The following is a 16,831-nucleotide window of genomic DNA, read 5'->3' as shown; positions in this document are numbered from 1 at the left end:
TCTGGCCTTGTGGTTTCTCTTTTGCTCTTTTTCTTTTTTCTTTTTGATTTGAACCCCAGCTTATTATTTCTGGGCAATTTTCCCACAAAGTATAGCTTTAGAAGCAAAGCAGAAGTTTGATAAGAAGGGCTTGTCATTCAGTTCCAAATATTTTACACTTTCCCCTTTAACTAGGATGACCTTGTCAGATATCAACCAGGTGGAGACGCCTTTGGTGGCAAGTGAAAGAGGTGCCATTAGTAATTACACCAGGAAGACAGCTAGCTAGTGGGTCTTGCAAATTCAGAAATATGTACACCCATAGATTATTTCAGAGAGTGTATTTTTGTTTTCAGCTGTGTTTGTGTGTGTGTGTGTGTGTGTGTGTATGTGTGTGTGTAATAGAAAATAACTTCATTGATTTCTACTATAATTACGTTGAGGTCAGAAAATCTGGTCTATGTGATAAAACTTGGAATTTGCCGAAACTTCCTTTGTGGTCTAGTGAATGGTCACATTTTTATAAATATATACCCGTGTTTGGAATCCATCTGTTTTCAGGGTTCACTGTTTCTCACAGACCATATTTATTACTCATCTTATTCAAATCCTCCATATAAACATATATGGGCCAACTTGACTTATCATTTTCTGATAGAGGTATTCCAGATCTCCTGTTCTGACTATGGACTTGGAATGTTTCCTCATTATTTATCAATTTTCATGCTAGGTATCGTAAGACTGTGTTAGCTGCTTATAGGTTAATATTAGTAGGTCATCTTGGTGGATTCTTCCCTTTATCATTAAAAAGGTCTCTCTACATTTTATTAATTTTGGATCTTTTTTGCTTTAACAACTTTTTTTCTGGTTGCCCTGCATATCTTGTTGTATCCTATCCCTTCACTTCAACCCCTCTGAATGTTTGTTTAGGTGTGACTTTGGAAAACCACATAGCTAGACTAAACTAACAATCATAACATCAGCAACCTACAATACGTCCAACCGGAGAGTCTTTTTAAAGTGAGTAATTAAATCTGTTTACATTTATTGTAGCCACTAACATATTTGTCCTTAATTCTTCCATCTCATTTTGTGCTTGCTTATTTTCCATGTTCATTTTTTGCTTCATGCATTCTGTTTCTTGCCTTCTACTGAATTGATTATGTTTTCCTTATTCCCTTCTGCCTGACTGTTTCAGACATTATATATTCTATTAAAGACATAACCTTAAATTTTTAAAATAAAGACTGAACCAAGCCTATGTTCCATGAATATCCATCTCTTTCTTATGAAATGGAAGACTGTAACTTCTTATCCTGATCTCTTCCCATCATCGTTTTCTTCTCTGGCAAATACTTTATTTCTGCCTTGTTTTATAATTCTCCTGAAGTTAGCTGTTGTTAAATAGGGAGGGAGGTATTTTACCTAACATTTCTGTGTATTCAGAGCAGAACAGAGGCTTCCCATATGAGCTTAGTACCACATCGATTGGAGTCCCTGATTTCAGTAAGTCTGACAAATCAATTACTTTCTGGGTGCCCATTTTTGGTCACACCTGGGAGAGATCATCTAGAAAAAGAGCTCCTGCATGTTGCCTAAGACTCTAGGAACTGAATAGTGAGGACGATGCATATTCTGATATTCAGTAAAGGAAAAAAAATCACTGTGGCCTGAGGAGTCCGGAGAGGTTATTGTAGGAGCAAACATCGGTTAGTCCTCAAAGAATGGGCAGAAAAGTTCCCTAAGAACAAGACTGATGTGACCAAGATGGAATTCTAGTGGATCAAGGAACAGCAGTTTACTACAGGCTCTGTGCAGAAGGGTTGTTCTTTATGGACTGGAATCCCCATAGGACACTTTTATTAGAGCTGGCAGGAGTGGGAGAAGGCCTGGAGGTGGCGGGAGTCAGGGAAAGAAGAGCTGAGTGTGAGGTGGTTAGAAAGAAAGAGTTAGAGGAGGTGGGTGCTAGGTACACACGAGAGGAAGGAAGGGGGGCCCCCCGCTGACCTCTAGGGCTCCAACTGGGGGGCAGGGAAAGTACCTTTGTTGGGTTGTTCATGCAAACTTTAGGATTTCCATCTCCACGGGTGTTTGTGAAGATGCTGCATTGTATGGTGCGTGTCGGTGACTGAGACCCCTGGTGGGACTGGCAGCAGTTAATGCTAGAAGGCCTCAATCCTGACAGGAGGCTTTAGTCACCTTGAGCTGTCCTGGCTGCTGACGTACTCATTTGGGGGAGGCAGATAGATCACTACCGGCAAAGTCACAGGTCTGAAGCCCAGTGTGAGCTGCCTTTCAGGGTCAGGGCCAAGGCTGGGTGGCTCAGAGAGGGCCTGGGCCTGGCTGAGGGAGGCCAGCCTCCAGGGGAGTAGATAGGGAGCCTGCTGGACCCTGCGATCAAGAAATGCAGGAATGGACGGTCTTCAAGATCTCAAAGATGGCTTATGTCAGGGGGCAGGATTTCAGGTGTCTCTTCCCCGTTCTTCGTTATATTTTTTCCTGTATTGTTTTAATTATTTACAATGAGTACCTGTAATTTGGGTATTCAGGAAAAAAGAAGCCATTTTCCTCGCGGGCATAAGCTACTCTTTCCAAGCACTGCCTGTTTTGTTTCCCTTTAAACCAGTTTAAGCTCAATTAGCTGTCCGCACTCATTATTCTGATTTTATGGACAAGAACGAAGGCTCAGAGGCTAGGGGATTTGTCCAGCGACAGTGGAGGCAGAATGAGGTCTCGCAGGTCCCGACCGCTGGCTCTTGGTGGCCCTCAGAGCAGGCAGGGCGGTCCTGAGGACTAACACCTGGAGGATCCCACTCACCTGGGCGGCTCAGGGCTGCTGGGCGGGGCCGAGATGACGTTCGCCCCACCCTGCCCCGCCCCAACCCGGCCCGGCCTTGAGCTCAAGCCCCGCCCCCGCACGCTTGTCCAGGGTCCGGACCGCGCCCCCAAAGGCCCACCCCGCCCAGCGTCTAGACCCCGCCCCCGCCTGCCCCTGGCCCCTCCTCCTGCCGCCAAAGGAAACGGAAGTGGCGGCGGGCCCTGGCGGAAGCAGGAAGCGGCAGAGTGGGACCACACGCGGGGTGGTGTTTGCTGCAGGGCCATGGCGGAGAAGTTCGACCACCTGGAGGAGCACCTGGAGAAGTTCGTGGAGAACATCCGGCAGCTCGGTATCATTGTCAGTGACTTCCAGCCCAGCAGCCAGGCCGGGCTCAACCAGAAGCTGTGAGTGGCGGCCAGAATCCGTCGGCGTCTGCCGGGAGCCGGGGCCGGGAGCCGGGCGGGGAGCCGGGCCGGGGAGCAGGGGGTGGGGGCAGTGGGGAGCCGAGCCAAGCCAGGGGCCGGGAGTCGGGGAGCCGGGGGCTGGGGGTGGGGAACCGGGGCCAGAGCCAGGGAGCCGGGGGGAGGGGTGAGATGGGGTTGGGAGCCCAGCTGTGGAGGGCGGATCCGGGGCCTGGCCTAGAGCTGCGCCTCTCCGCCGCGCTCCTCTGGGCCGGGGCTCCGACCCCCCCAGGCTGCTCGCCGACGGGCGGGCGGCCCCTCTTCCTCCGGCTTTGCTTTGCTGGGATTTTTTCTTGAGGGCCCATTTGGAGACGTTGTCGTGGTCAAACAGTGCAGCTTCTAGGCCTGATAATCAAAGCCCGCCCTCACGCGCACTTGACTCCCTCCCAGAGATTTCCCCTGGGCCCTTCTGGGGAGTTCAGTCCCTGTCTCCAGAGAAGACGCAGACTTCACGTGGAGTGCACTAAACTGTGCCCCAGAGGGAGAAGGTTGTGACGCTACCTGCTGAGGAGGCCTGGATGTGGAGGAATTGGAAGGGGGATGGTGGTGAGAAAGGGTGCTGACCGTTTAGTAACTTTTTTGGCAGCCGTCCTGTGCTGGCCTTGGTGCTAGGCCCTGGGATGGACAAGAGGCAAATACACACAGAATGAATGCTCTGGAGAAGGTCTCCTAGCTTTATAGTGGGTACAGATATCAAACATAATTGCAACCCAGCGTTAGAAACCTAGAGCTGGGGGTCTAGGCTGGTGATCTCCTTAGGTTCCAGAGGGGAGCTGAAATTAAACCAGGCAGGGATGGCTTTCCTCCTGTGAGACTTGAAGAATGGGTTAAGTGGGAGTCCACTGCCCCATGTGTTCCTTGACACTGCACACAAAACCAGGTACACATCAGGATAATTGTTTTTGAGAGAAGATTGATATTTTTCATCAGATTCTCAGAAGGTTTGGTTTCTGTCCCTCAATATTGGCAGTTTCTACGTTAGAAAGAAAATCCGATATCTGAGGGTATTCTCTAACCCCAAAGCTTTTCTAGGAATTCTGTAGCTAACCAAAGAGCTACTCGCCTTGTTTGTGTATGGAACTTGTGTGGACCTCTCGTTGGCCAGCTGGGTGGTGTTCCTATCCTGCTGTCATCTGAATTAACCACATGCCCCATTTTTGCTTTTTCCCTCAGGAATTTTATCGTTACTGGCTTACAGGATATTGATAAGTGCAGGCAGCAGCTTCATGACATCACTGTGCCTTTAGAAGTTTTTGAGTAAGTATCGTTCTTGATACTCATTTGAGTATAGTTCTTGTTTTATTGTGTTGTAATGACTCTTTAACCACGGGGATAAACCAGTGAAGAAAACAGACAAAAACACCTGCTCTCAGGGAACTTATGTTTTAATAAGATTAAAAATTAAGGAAAAAGTCTCCATATTGTATTGTTGAAAAGTTATATGTGTGAGTAAAGGTTATTAAATATGTGAAAAACAACATAGGCTCTCAAAGTCCTGCTTAGACAAAACGGAGCCATATCACTTTCTTTTTTTCTTGAGAGGTAGAAAGTCTTATGTGGGCTCTATCATAAATAAATTAAAAAAAATCCAGGTAGAAACAGCTTGAGAAGTAATGGTGGGGTGTCTTCCAGACTGCCCTGGGAGTGCTAATTCTAGGAGGTGGTAAATATCTGCTCTGTTGGAGGGGCAGAAAAGCGGGGGGCTTCTTAGGCCAAGTAAATTTGGGAAGGCTGGTCACTGTTTTCTGCGGGAGAGTGGTGTGTGCCTCTCACAGTTGTGGCCAAGAGAACACCTCTGGGAAATAAACTTTTCAGGTTGGTTTGATTCAGGTTTTATCACACTGATTTCACGGGTGAAGGAACTGGTAAGTAATCGCAATGGGCTGTTTGGCTACTAAGTGTCAGAGCTAAGACTGAAATTCTGGACTTGTCCTTCCTTGGCCAGCCCTGATTTCTCTGTACCAAGCAGCCTCCCTCCCTCCCTCTCTCTCTCTCCAGAGGTGGAGCCAGCTTGGAATGGCAAGAATATGCTAGTCTTTTTTTGCCTTAAAACCATAAATGTAAATTACCAGATTTCCTGGAACAGTAAAGGGAAAGATGACCCTCTTATATCGCAGAGGGTCAGAGATCTGAGTCCTAGTTACAGCACAGCTCAGCAGCTGCCCACCCCCCACCCCCTCCACGCAGGACACATGGCTGCACTCTTCCCAGCCTTGGCTCTGGCCTCACCTGCCGGTCATGGTGTTTCGTGTTCTCAGCACGTTCTGTCCACCCACCGAGCTCTCTGGGTGCAGGTGGGAGTGAAGGTCTTGTGTGTGTGGTACAGCTCTGAACTCCTGGATAGTGGCCACCTGCCCGAGAAGTGCGTGCAGCTGGAGGCTGCTTCGCCTTTCTTGCGATGTCCTCAGTAGCGCTGCTGTGGTCTTGAACGTATGGGACGGATGTAATGACAGATGTCAGGTGACTCTCTGAAGGGCAAGTGAGGGAAAGGGGGTTGGGGAAAGATTGCTTAGGGGCAGCCAGTGGTGAAGACTTGGCCACCAAAGCCACAGCCACAGCCGGTGAGCAGAAGGGATGGTCGAGATTCATCTGGGCGGTAGGGGACTGAGCTGGCCTCTGAGCTCTGATAAGCTGCAGATGCAAACTCTCCGTCGATGTGCATGATGCAGGAGCAGTTTCCAGGTCCTCAGTGCCCTTTTCATTCAGCACAGACTTTCGGACACATTGTAGCAATGATAAAGCTAAACTTCGGCCTTCTGTCCAGGACTTGGAGTTGATGTGTTGGCACAGTGGCACTCAGCCCTTGGGCCTTAGAAAAAAGAGCCCCGTCCGAATGCTGTTGCTGTTGAGATGGTTATTTGTTTAGGACACTCGAGCCTGTGGGGTGTTTTCTTCAGAAGTGGATGTATTTTGTTTAGAATGAAACATGATTTTGCTTCTTTCATTCCATCATTTCACAAACATTGCAATAAACTGGAATTTCTAGAACGTGTGATTTACTGATTTTTTTATCTGTCATAATTAAAGACCAGGTTTTATGCCATTAACAGTAACTTAACAGTGTTTTTGATCTGAAGTGACAATTTTCTTTCCGTAAATTAGACTTTGGTGGTGGTGATTTCTTTTTCTTTGTAATGAATAATTCAGTTCAGCTGAAGGATATGACGTTCTGTAAGGTGCAGAAGCAGGTGGGTGGCCAACGTGGTAAATGCGGGTGTTCATCTAGGCAGTATGCTTGATGAAGTCTGTGGGATAACAGAGACCTTTTGGGGACAGGTGTCAAAAATTTCAAGAACAGTTTTATAGTTTAGAAATAAGTGGAGAGAATCTCTGTTAAGTTCATGTTACTTGGGTGTATTTAGGAAAGTAGGATACCAAGGCCCCCAACCCCAAAAATGGGTGGACCGGTTTGTAAATAATCTTGGGGGGGCAGGGCTGGGGCTGTCCTGCCTGCAGCTTCCCGCCCCCTCCAGCAGGCCCGAGGCTTCTCAATGGAGGGTTCCCCCAGGGACCAATGGGGTACACCTGGAGTGGAGGCTGTGTCTTGGCCGGCTCACTGCTGTTTCTCAGCCTGAAACCCTGGCCCACGTTAGTTCTCTCCTGTCAAAAGCTGCCTGACCTTACAGGTTATTGTGAGGATTGGGGTATACTGGCTTTGAAACCTTTTGAAAATCACAAATGCTGAAACTGTAAAGTGGTAGGGCCACAAAGATTGCTTGGTTTATAAGTGACCATTCCGTGATTTCCTGAGTTACTCACATTATTAGAAGTAATATGAAGTCAAATCATCTGTACTTGCATAAGTGAAAGAATCCTAATTCACTTGGTTCCTGGACGCAGTTTCATCTAAACAAGGCCATGCGCAGTTATACAGAGCTAACTATTTCTTTCTTCATCAGAAAACTTTGAGAATAAGTATTAGCCATGAGAATGTTAATTGAGATGTTTCATGTTTCCAGATATATAGATCAAGGACGAAACCCCCAGCTCTACACCAAAGAGTGCCTGGAGAGGGCTCTGGCCAAAAATGAACAAGTCAAAGGCAAGATCGACACAATGAAGGTAAGGCTCTTAGAAGCAGAAAATAAGGTCAGAACGTAAAGAAATACTTAGAGAGCAAATTTGGCTGATAGACCGTGTCGCTCGTCTCCATACTTGGTAAAACGTGAACTGTTTGACACGGTCACACGGCTGAGCTGTCTGTGTGTAACGGGCAATAAATGAGGTCGGCTTTCAGGGAGCCTTGTGGGGGCAAACACAGGGTAGCGCAGTGGTAGCCTTACTTGGAGGGAAGTGCCTCATGTGTGTGATTGTTGGTTGGCGCTGGCTAACTTCATGCTTGTGAGACTTTCATATCTTGTGTTTGCGCTTTGATGCTTTTCGCTTCCTTCATCAGGCCACTTCCTGGAGTTCTGGGTCCAGCATTTAGAGCATTCCCTTCTGTTTGTCCAGTGCTTGTCTCTTGCGCCTAAGTCCAGACCCCTTCGGACCCTGTCCCCCATTCTGCAGTTTTCCAGAGAACTTCCTCTGTGTGTTTCTTTGCTTTAATGAGAACTAGAAAACTCCATGTATCGTGATTGTGACATATGTAGGGTTTTGGTTTTGTTTTTTTTCTTAAATGGACTGCGCTATGGTTCAGATTGGGGTCTGTGTGTGTGGTTTTTCCTTTGATTGGTTGGTGCCATCCCTGTAGTGGCCCCGCGTATGTTGACCTTGCACTGCACGCCCTTCTGCCTCCCTGGCCTGGTCTCTGCTGCAAGGGATCCCCCACACCCCCTCCTTCCTTTCGTTCTCACGCAGCCTCCTCTGTGTGGAACTCTGGCATGTTCTCTGCCTTTGGGCTCAGCGTGTGTCGTTGAGAGGCCTTGCAGAATAGCCTTTCCTAAATCCTGATGAGGATGCCCCCTCCTCTTTCCTTTGTTTTGGGTCGTTATGGCAACATAGGCTCCAGGACCTCGGGCCATGACTGTAGTGTTCTCGTGGATGCCCTGCACCCACAGAGCGCCTCGACAGTGTCTGAGGTGTGTAGGGACGGGTGTGCAGGGACGGCCGTGCGCTGACCTCCAGGCTCTGGGGACTCTGGCCCAGTGGGGGGAATGAGCAGAGAGGCTCTGTCAGGGTGACAGTGACGTGTCTGTCACAGGCTGCCGTGGGGTCGTGGGCCTTCCATCGCCCCCAGGTGATCCGTACTGATGCTCCGTAGCAGGCCTTCAGGTGGTGGTGCCGTGGTTGTCAGTGGGGTGCCCGCAGCTTCCTTTCTGGTTGGTCACTTTGGGACCGAGTTGCTGTTGAGCTCAGCGTCGCCCTGGGGACAGGATGACGCCTTGATCGATCCCAGGCTGTGACTGTACCGTTGTGCAAGTGAGAAGACATCCCTCCGCACAGGCCCTGGGCCCTGTGCATGGGCTCCCCATGCTGCCTGCTGGGGTGCGGGGGCGCCTGCTGGCAGTGACACACGGGGACGGTTGCCTTCAGCGGGCATCTGTTGCGCTCACTGGCAGTCTGCGTCACCTGGGATCTGTGCAGGTCTCCTGGCGCAGTTCTGTGGCCTTCGTTGGCCCAATGGACCCCGTATTTAAACTTCAGAAAATTGCAGCTTACACGTTGGTTGTATGTGGAAGTGCTGTGTCCCTGGAGGATGTCTTCTTACGTGCCGCGTCTTCGTTCTTGTCTGTAGTGCTGCTTTTCAGGATGACTTAGTCGAAGAGGTTTTGAGATGCTGGCAGATACTTAGCTGCTCTTAAGATCGGATTCAACACACGTTATGCTGATAAGTAGGATCAAGAAGTCGCAGCATTTGATGTAGACAGGTTTCCAGGTGCTCTGAAAGCTTTGATCAAGCTGTTTGCACACAGTGAGTTTGATGTGGTTTGAGTTAATAATTGCTTAATTAAATATTACTTGAAGATTCCTTTTATATGTGTTGTCTGCAGAAGTCATTTCCAGCTGCGTGGCTGGCACCTTACGAGAGGGGCTTTCTCTGTTTGGAGGATTTATTTTGTGTTGGACTGAGCATTCCTCTTTCACATAGTTCGTGACGTAGCTCCGACGCAGTTCCAGGCTCGGAGGTGTTTGTCGGCAGCCGCTGTCCTCAGTGTTGCCTCGTGGAGATGAGCCGGCTGTGTGGGAATGGCAGCTTGCGTGGAGGGAAAGAACACTCTCCCCTGCGTGTGAGGCTTTTGGGGGTGGGGAGTGTCTTTCACTTGAGTGATGGGTCACAAACAAAGATATCTTGATGTTGTATGTTTTTCTTCTCAGAAATTTAAAAGTCTGTTGATTCAAGAACTTTCTAAAGTATTTCCTGAAGACATGGCTAAGTATCGAAGCATCCGAGGGGAGGACCACCCCCCTTCCTAACTTCATCGTCCTGCTGCCCGAAAACCCTCCTGGTCTAGTGTGAGTCGCCGTGACCTTCAGGCAGGCTGTGACTGACAGTGGCACCAACGTCCTCCAGCCGCCCTGTCCTTGTTCTTGGCCTTGGGGGACGGCGGGGCGGGGCCGGGAGGGCTTGCAGAGCTGTGCCCGGCTGCCCCTCTGTCCCTGATGTGCGTCTGTTCGTTCGCAAGTTCTCCAATGGCCGGGAGCACACGTCTTTGAGTGCGATGCATTTGATTCTCTCTGGCGGAGTAGTCTTGGGAATATTAACTATGCTGGGTAGATTCAGTTTTTAAAGATTCCTAAAGGTTTTGTTTTTATGTACGGTTTCTTTTCCATTTTATCATGGTGTCAAAAAAAGCTAAAAAAAGGAGAAAATTGGCTTCATCTGAGAAATGCTTTAAGTTGGTGTTTTATATTTTCAAGGACAGTGCAGAAAGGATGTGTTCAATGTAACTGTTTACACGGATCTCAATTAGACATAGCGTATAATAAAGCCTTTAAGTATTTATATGATTTATTCCATGTCATTATTTTTATAACATTTTATAGTACAGTGCAGCATATTTTGTAAAGAGTCAATTATTACTTCCCCAAAGTGTGAATAATATTCATAAAATTTGTTCGCTAGGCATTTAGGCCGAACTCCGGTTCCCCCACAGCCGGTCTCCTGGAGGGCGGGACTAAAGAAGGCAGATGCGTGGACTCTAGGGACACTCCCCCCAGGGCTGTGCATTCCCGCAGGGGATGCATACATCCCATGGGTCAGCTGCATGCTCTGTCTAGGCCCGTCCTGGTGGCCCTGGGAGCCGTGTTCCTGGTAAACTCGGGACGAGGCTGGCTGTGATCCCGGCTGTGCTCTGAGTCACAGGCCTACAGCAGCATTTCTCAAGACTGACCTGTAGGCCACCTACATCCAGGTGACCTGGACTTGTTTATTAGAAAGTGGGTCCTGCTCAGTCGGTTAAGCATCGGATTCTGATTTCAGCTCAGGTTGTGATCTCAGCCCTGTGTTGGGTTCCATGCTCAGCGCGTGCTCTCTCTCAGAAAAAGAAAGAGATTGGGTCTGATGGAACCAGGAAGCTTTAGGCTGGGGCCTGGGAACCTGCATTATCAGTTTGCACCCCGGCCCTGTCTAGATCCGAGCCCCACCGCGCTGAGGGCTCTGACCACCCCCTCCCACCCGTGTGTGGTATAAGGGTGTAGCATGGTGTGGGCTCCAGTGGGCTGTGTCCGTGAGTGGGGGTAGTCAGGGGGTCAGAGCCCACCTTTCACCATCCCTTCACTGACCCCCTTCTGGAATTGGGGGTGCTTGGGCATGCCATTGCTCCCCAAGGCAGTCTTGCCCAGAGTCAGGGGCCAGGCTCTTCAGGAAGCTGGTACTGCTTGGTTAGTAGTTTGATTCTCTGAAAGTACACCAGGAAAGCAGTCCCACCGTGGGGACAGGTCTTCTAGATAAGGGGTGCTCCCAGTCCGGGAGGTCCTGGAGCCCGCAGCCCCTCTCCTGCATTGGTTTTCCTGCCTCCGGCCACCCTGACTGGTAGCTGCTGCACGAGGGCCAGGGGGTGTGGCTCACAGAGCACTTCCCAAACCCCGTCCCCATGAGTCACTTAGTCCATCCTCATCACAGTCCCCTGAACTGTGGATTTCAGAGCCAGCAACTGGGTCGCGGGGAGGCTGTCGAGAAGGCCTGGGTGAACCGCTGCTCCGCTGCCGCTGAGACACCTAGTAGTCAGGTGCCCTGGACCGTCGGTGTCCGTCGTAGAGCACGGTGCCGTGACTCCCGGGCGGGCCTCCCGAATGGTCATCTCTCTGCCTCCTTGAGAGGTGTGTCTCCGTTCCCTCCGCGGTGGTGCCTGGTGCATCCAGAGGCGTTGGAGTTCCCACCCCTGGCTCGGAGGCTCACAGGATGTAGCTGGTGGTGGGGCGCTGTTCCGCGTAGGCTGGGCCTAGGAAGCATTGTGGCCTTGGGCCGTTTAATACGGATGTCGGAACCTTGGGAAGACTGGGTCACCATTAATGAGGGGGGCAGTACACCACCCCACAGCCTGGTGGTCCTGCTGCTCCGGGCCCCTCGGGGGCAGGTCACTGGATCGTTCACCAGTCTCCTTTTTGGGAGCGTCTTTCCTGTTTGTGTGTGGGGGCAGACTGCCTGGGAAGCCTTAACTCTCTTGTGTACATGTGACACTACCAGCACTGTGGCGGGTCCCCAGAGTGCATCGGCTGGTGGGGATGCTGTGACGTCATGTTGCCGCGTCCCTAGGTTCATGGCTGGGTCTCCGGTTGGCACCGCCGGCGCTGTGCTCCTCCCGGGTGCCAGGCGCTTCCAGGTCCTCTTCAGGCTACTGGGCAGTCTCCTCCCTCAGAACTGCCATCTGTTACTTTCACGAGTTCAGAGAAGCATTGAAGGCTCTGCGGGCAGCCTACTGCAAACTCACGATGGAGATGTGACCTTGATCTCACTCCCACAGTCTCCTGGACTTCTCCACTGGAAGGTCCAAGACTCCACCTCGGACTCGGGATGCACCCACCTGAACTCACTGTCCCGTGGCCTTCGGCTGCTCTCAAGGGCTTCAGTTGAGTTAAAACAATAATCAGCGGACTCCTGATGCAGCATTAACACTTCTGTGATTGCCTTTCCTCTATGTCGTGCCTACCTGTGGATTCCCCACTGCCGATTGCCAGTTTCTTCTTCGGTTTTAAGCTCTTCCCAAAGCAGACCAACCAACCCAAAAACGCGATCACTGGTGATGGTGCCTACCTGTATCTCTGTATGTCCATGAGGCTGGCCCTGGTTCACGTGTGGGACCTGGGGTTTAAACCCCCGTTCTGGTCACCTATGCTGCCTCTGTGGTTAAGAAAACAAAGCAAAACCAAACTTAAGCCCTCCTTTATGCAGAAATAGAAACTCCTTCGTCTTTTCTGGTGCACAGCTTGCCCTTGGACATGGCGGTTGGGTTCCAGACCACTGCAGGAAAGCCAGTACCGCAATAAAGCGAGTCAAATAAGTTTCTTGGTTTCCCGGTGCATATAAGTTATGTTTACACTGTACTGTAGTTTATTAAGTGTGCAATAGCATTCTGTCTAAAAAAAAACCCGACGTACAGACAGTGAAAAGATCATTGCTAAAACATGCTGACCATCATCTGAGCTTCCAGCAAGTCATAATCACCGATCTCCGATCTCTGTAACAAACAGAATAATAAGGGTGCTTGGAGTGGAAAGGGCTGTCTGAGTGCTTGTCCCCGCTCCAGCGTGCCTGCTGCTCCCGGGAGCTCTCTCTGGCTGCCGGAACAAAGTGCCACACACTGGCTGGCTTGAACCAATGGGAATTTAGCTGACGGCTCGGGAGACCAGAAATGAAGCTGTTGGCTGGGCCGCACACTCTTGGGAGGCTCGGGAGGGTCCTTCTGCCTCCTCCAGGTTCTGCTGGCTCCAGGTCTTCTGTGGGGCCGCCTCCCTCTGGTCTCGGCCTGTCTTCATGTGGTTTTCTGTTCTCCATGTGTCTTTATACTGTGTCTCTCACCATGATGGTTATTGGCGGACTTAGGGCCCCCCTTGACCATCCAGGATGATCTCATCTAGAGAATCTCAACTGCATCTGCAAAGACTCTTTAGAAAGAAGGTGATAGTCACAGGGTCTGCATGGACACAGCTTTTGGGGAGCCACTACTCCCCCACCAATGTGCCCTTTTTGGCAGGTTCGGCTGTCCAGTGTCCAAACTTTGCTGCTGGGGGGGCTACCATGTCTGTACCCCCCAGATCAGCGCAGAGCCCAGCTGCTGCCCACGTGACTGAGCCCTTCTTCCCAGGGGACGCTGGCCATGAGTTGAGAGTTTAAGACCAAGGGCTGGTGAGGACAGTGAAGCTGTGTGTGTCCGGCTAGAGGTAGAATGCTATTTATCGTCTTCCCTCTCCCGTAAGATCCTTTTCTATTTTTTGAAAGAAAAACATGATGCAAAAAAGAAAGAAAAAAGACACAGGCCTTCTGGTTTGGTGAAAAGGAAGAAGCATCGTGGGTGACAGTGGAAGTTATGAAGCTGAAGGCTTAGACACACGCGCGCGCACACACGCACACACACACACATACAATCAACAACCTCATCGCTGCAGGTGTGCTGAGGCGAGGACAGCGAGAGAGGTGGCAGAGCTGGGCAGCTGGAGCCCAGCTGCAATGCTGGGGGAGTGTGGGGAGCATGGGGAGGGAGGTTCGCAGAGGGCCTTCGTGGCCTCCCTGGTGCTGCTGCATAGGCTCACGTCGGACGACGGAGCAAAGGAGGCGAGAAGTGACCAAAGCTGCACTTCCTTGTTTGGCTGCTGAGCCTCCCCACCATTCTCCTGAGCTTTGAGGACATGTCTTCTCTGGTGTCACATGACACGCAAGCTCCAGCTGATCATTTAACACGGTTAGTGGGTTCTTTTTTTGGTAAGTGTACTGTGAACACAAAGAAATGGGACACACATGTGCATTTCATTGTAACACACGTTGGCAGTACAGGCAGAGGACATTCTTACTTGAGGGCCATCTTTAGCTGCCAGTACGTATCTCACAGGGGCCGCACGCCTGCCTTGTGTGCGCATGTGCAGACCGCATCCTGCTCAGTGGTGTGGGAGGGGACAGCCGCCTGTGGTAGGGACCACGTGGGTCACAAGTGGACTGAACGGGGCAACAGCTCCGTCCTGAAGCTGAGTCCTACTCCAGGTGCTCTGGAGCAGCAGATGGGGCTGGCCAGGGTTGCTCCCGCTGCTGGGATGGAGGGGAATGTTCTAGACGGCTGTTTGGGAGGGGCATGAGCAGGCTTGCAGGTGCCAGCAGCAGCCCTCAGCTGCTGTCTGGAGGATGGCACCTGTCCTGGCTGTGGAAGAGCCAAGCAGATCGCGGGGACCTCAAGGAACCCCATGGGGTTGTCCCAGGCCCAGATCTGTAGCTCTGGATGGTGGCCTCGAAGTAATAGAGGGAGACAAAACAATGGGATTCCTGTCAATACAGCAACAGACGCACACAGACGGATGTACACGTATTTCTGTCGTGAGCGCTCTGTGTGTACACACACGTATGCATGCGCACACACGCATACGCGCTGAGTTGTGACCCCTCCTCATGCATGCGGCCTTGCTGCCCATGTGACTGTATTTCAAGATGGGCCTGAGAGGAGGTAGGTAAGTGAGGTCACGGGTGGGACCCCGAGCAAGTAGGATGGATGGCACCAGAGGAAGAAGAGGAGATGCCAGAGGGCTTGGTCTGTCCACACGCGCGCGCTAAAGAAAGTCCATGTGGGGACATGGGGAGGGAGGTGGCTGTCTACAACCTGAACAAGGACTCTTACCAGGACCCGACCTTGTAGCACCCCGATCGCCAACTTCCAGCCTCCAGAACTCTGAGGAATGGATACCGGTGTTGAGGCCGCCTGTCTGTGGTGCGGTGTTCACGACGGCCATGCCAGGACACACCTGTTTGCTCTGCTTGGGACGTGCTTGCTAATCAGTCGGCCGATAATGACCAGTCAATAAAGAGTCACGTACTTTTATAATTTCTCGGTTAATTTGATGCAGTCTGATTGCTAGTCTCGGTTCTCAGAGCAACTGTCTGATTATTTTGTCCATTACGCTCAGCTCATCTGCCTAGTGGGGCGCTTAGCCCTGGCCAGGGGAGGAGGAGGATGGGGGGAGAGGGAGGAGGATGAGGGCAGGAGGGGGAGGGTGGTTCTACGGCATCTCCATGGCAGGCAAGAACCTGCTTAGAGAAGCCAAGGCTCAGGTCCTTGTTATCTTCTTGGAACTCTTCCAGCCTAAACTCGCAATCCTGGACAGAAGGGAGACTGGCTGCAGCCTTGAGGTGGGGCACAGACCAGTGGGGGTCACAAGAGCCATCTTCTTGGCCATTTTTATGGGGGAGCCATGAGAATAATGAGGGTGGGAGGGGAGGCCAGCCTCACCCTGCAGCCGAATGAACACAGGCTGTGGAGACGAGCGATGTGCTGATGGGACATTTATTCCCGGCTTTATTTATAGTGTCGTCTGGTGCAGAAATCCAAAAGCAGCTAAGCAGGATAGGTGGGCCCATCCCCCACGTGTCCCGCGGCTGCTGGGGCTTTGCCGGAGCTCAGGCTTGCCGCACACGGCCCTTTGTTTTCCACTCTGTCCCTGTCTCTTGTTCTGCCCGGACTTTGTCAGTTGTCCTTGGGCTCCTGCCGTCAGATCCTGGGTGCTGTGACCCAGTGACATTCTGCAAGGCCTTTTAGTGCCTGTGTTCAAGACAAGCAGGATTGTGAGAATCTCTTTCTGGAGGGTTTTTCCACCTCTTTGTTTCTGTTGGGGCTTAGCCATCCCACCGGGCCAGGATTTCTTACAAGGATCCAGAAGCACTTACTTTTCCCACTATCTTTGACGTTTCAAAGGCTTTTAGGGGTGAGCCATCTTATATAGGATAATAACATCAATAATACTTTAAAATTTAAAAACAATTTTATATGATATATTTCATTTGATAATTTAAATATATATTGAAAATGATTATATATGTGTATATATGCATGTATATTTCATTACATTCATTTTTTTACAGATCAATTTGGTTACAATCATTATCCGCCTTTAGTGTTTCATGTGGGTGGATAGTGAATTAGGGAAGGTTCAACTAACAATAAGTAAAAAAAGATAGAGGTTAGATTTTCTGCTGTGACGAAGTGTCCACCCAGAACAGCTGTGGCCACTCCCAAGCATCAACCAGGCTCCACGCCGATTGCTTTTCTCTCCGCCACTTTTAGCAAGTGGTTTTGCCTTCACATCACAACATGGCTGCTGTCCCTCAGCTATAACATCTGCATTCCAGGCAGGGAGAACATAGAAGATGGGCAAAGGGTGATAGGCAGAAAGTCTTCTGTAGATGCTTTGCCATTTCCTTCTGGAAGGACTGTCTCCCATAGTGTCTTCTACCCACATCTCATTGGCCAGGATGTGGTCTCTTGGCCATCCCTAACTGCAAGGGAGGTGATATGAGCTAGATCTTAGCTTTCACAGCCTATGGAGCAAAGGCAGGACAGAGGGGAGGGGACTGGGAAAGGGAGCTGTCAGGTGACCCACAGGGCCTGTTCTGGCGCATTCGGGACAGAGACCTGGATTCCACATCCCCGGGGCTGATGTGGATTCTTTCCCGTAGAAACTTACTTGTAGGGGTAACTTAAGGCCAAACTTTAAA

The 16,831-nt window shown here is 50.6% G+C and overlaps 1 protein-coding gene across 4 annotated transcripts in view; it reads left to right on the top strand.

The window, feature by feature from the left end:
- The first annotated feature begins 3,000 nt into the window (after positions 1-3,000).
- The window catches only part of MED10 (mediator complex subunit 10), a 209,910-nt gene continuing 196,079 nt past the window's right edge, over positions 3,001-16,831 (top strand). For 3 of the 4 annotated variants that reach the window (XR_007191147.2, XM_057312154.1, XM_026506669.4), the window contains exons 1-3: positions 3,003-3,201; positions 4,432-4,515; positions 7,218-7,320. Coding sequence is in view for 3 of the 4 variants with exons in the window: in XM_057312154.1 (XP_057168137.1) it covers positions 3,080-3,201; positions 4,432-4,515; positions 7,218-7,320 (309 nt within the window). In the remaining variant the exon portion in view is untranslated. Of the gene's footprint in view, positions 3,202-4,431; positions 4,516-7,217; positions 7,321-9,516; positions 10,145-16,831 lie in introns of those variants that run through there. The other variant, XM_026506668.4, reaches the window with a different exon arrangement.

Source organism: Ursus arctos, unplaced genomic scaffold (assembly GCF_023065955.2).
Source record: "Ursus arctos isolate Adak ecotype North America unplaced genomic scaffold, UrsArc2.0 scaffold_15, whole genome shotgun sequence".
Taxonomy (NCBI): Eukaryota; Metazoa; Chordata; class Mammalia; order Carnivora; family Ursidae; genus Ursus; species Ursus arctos.
This window is presented reverse-complemented; position numbering and strand designations above follow the sequence as displayed.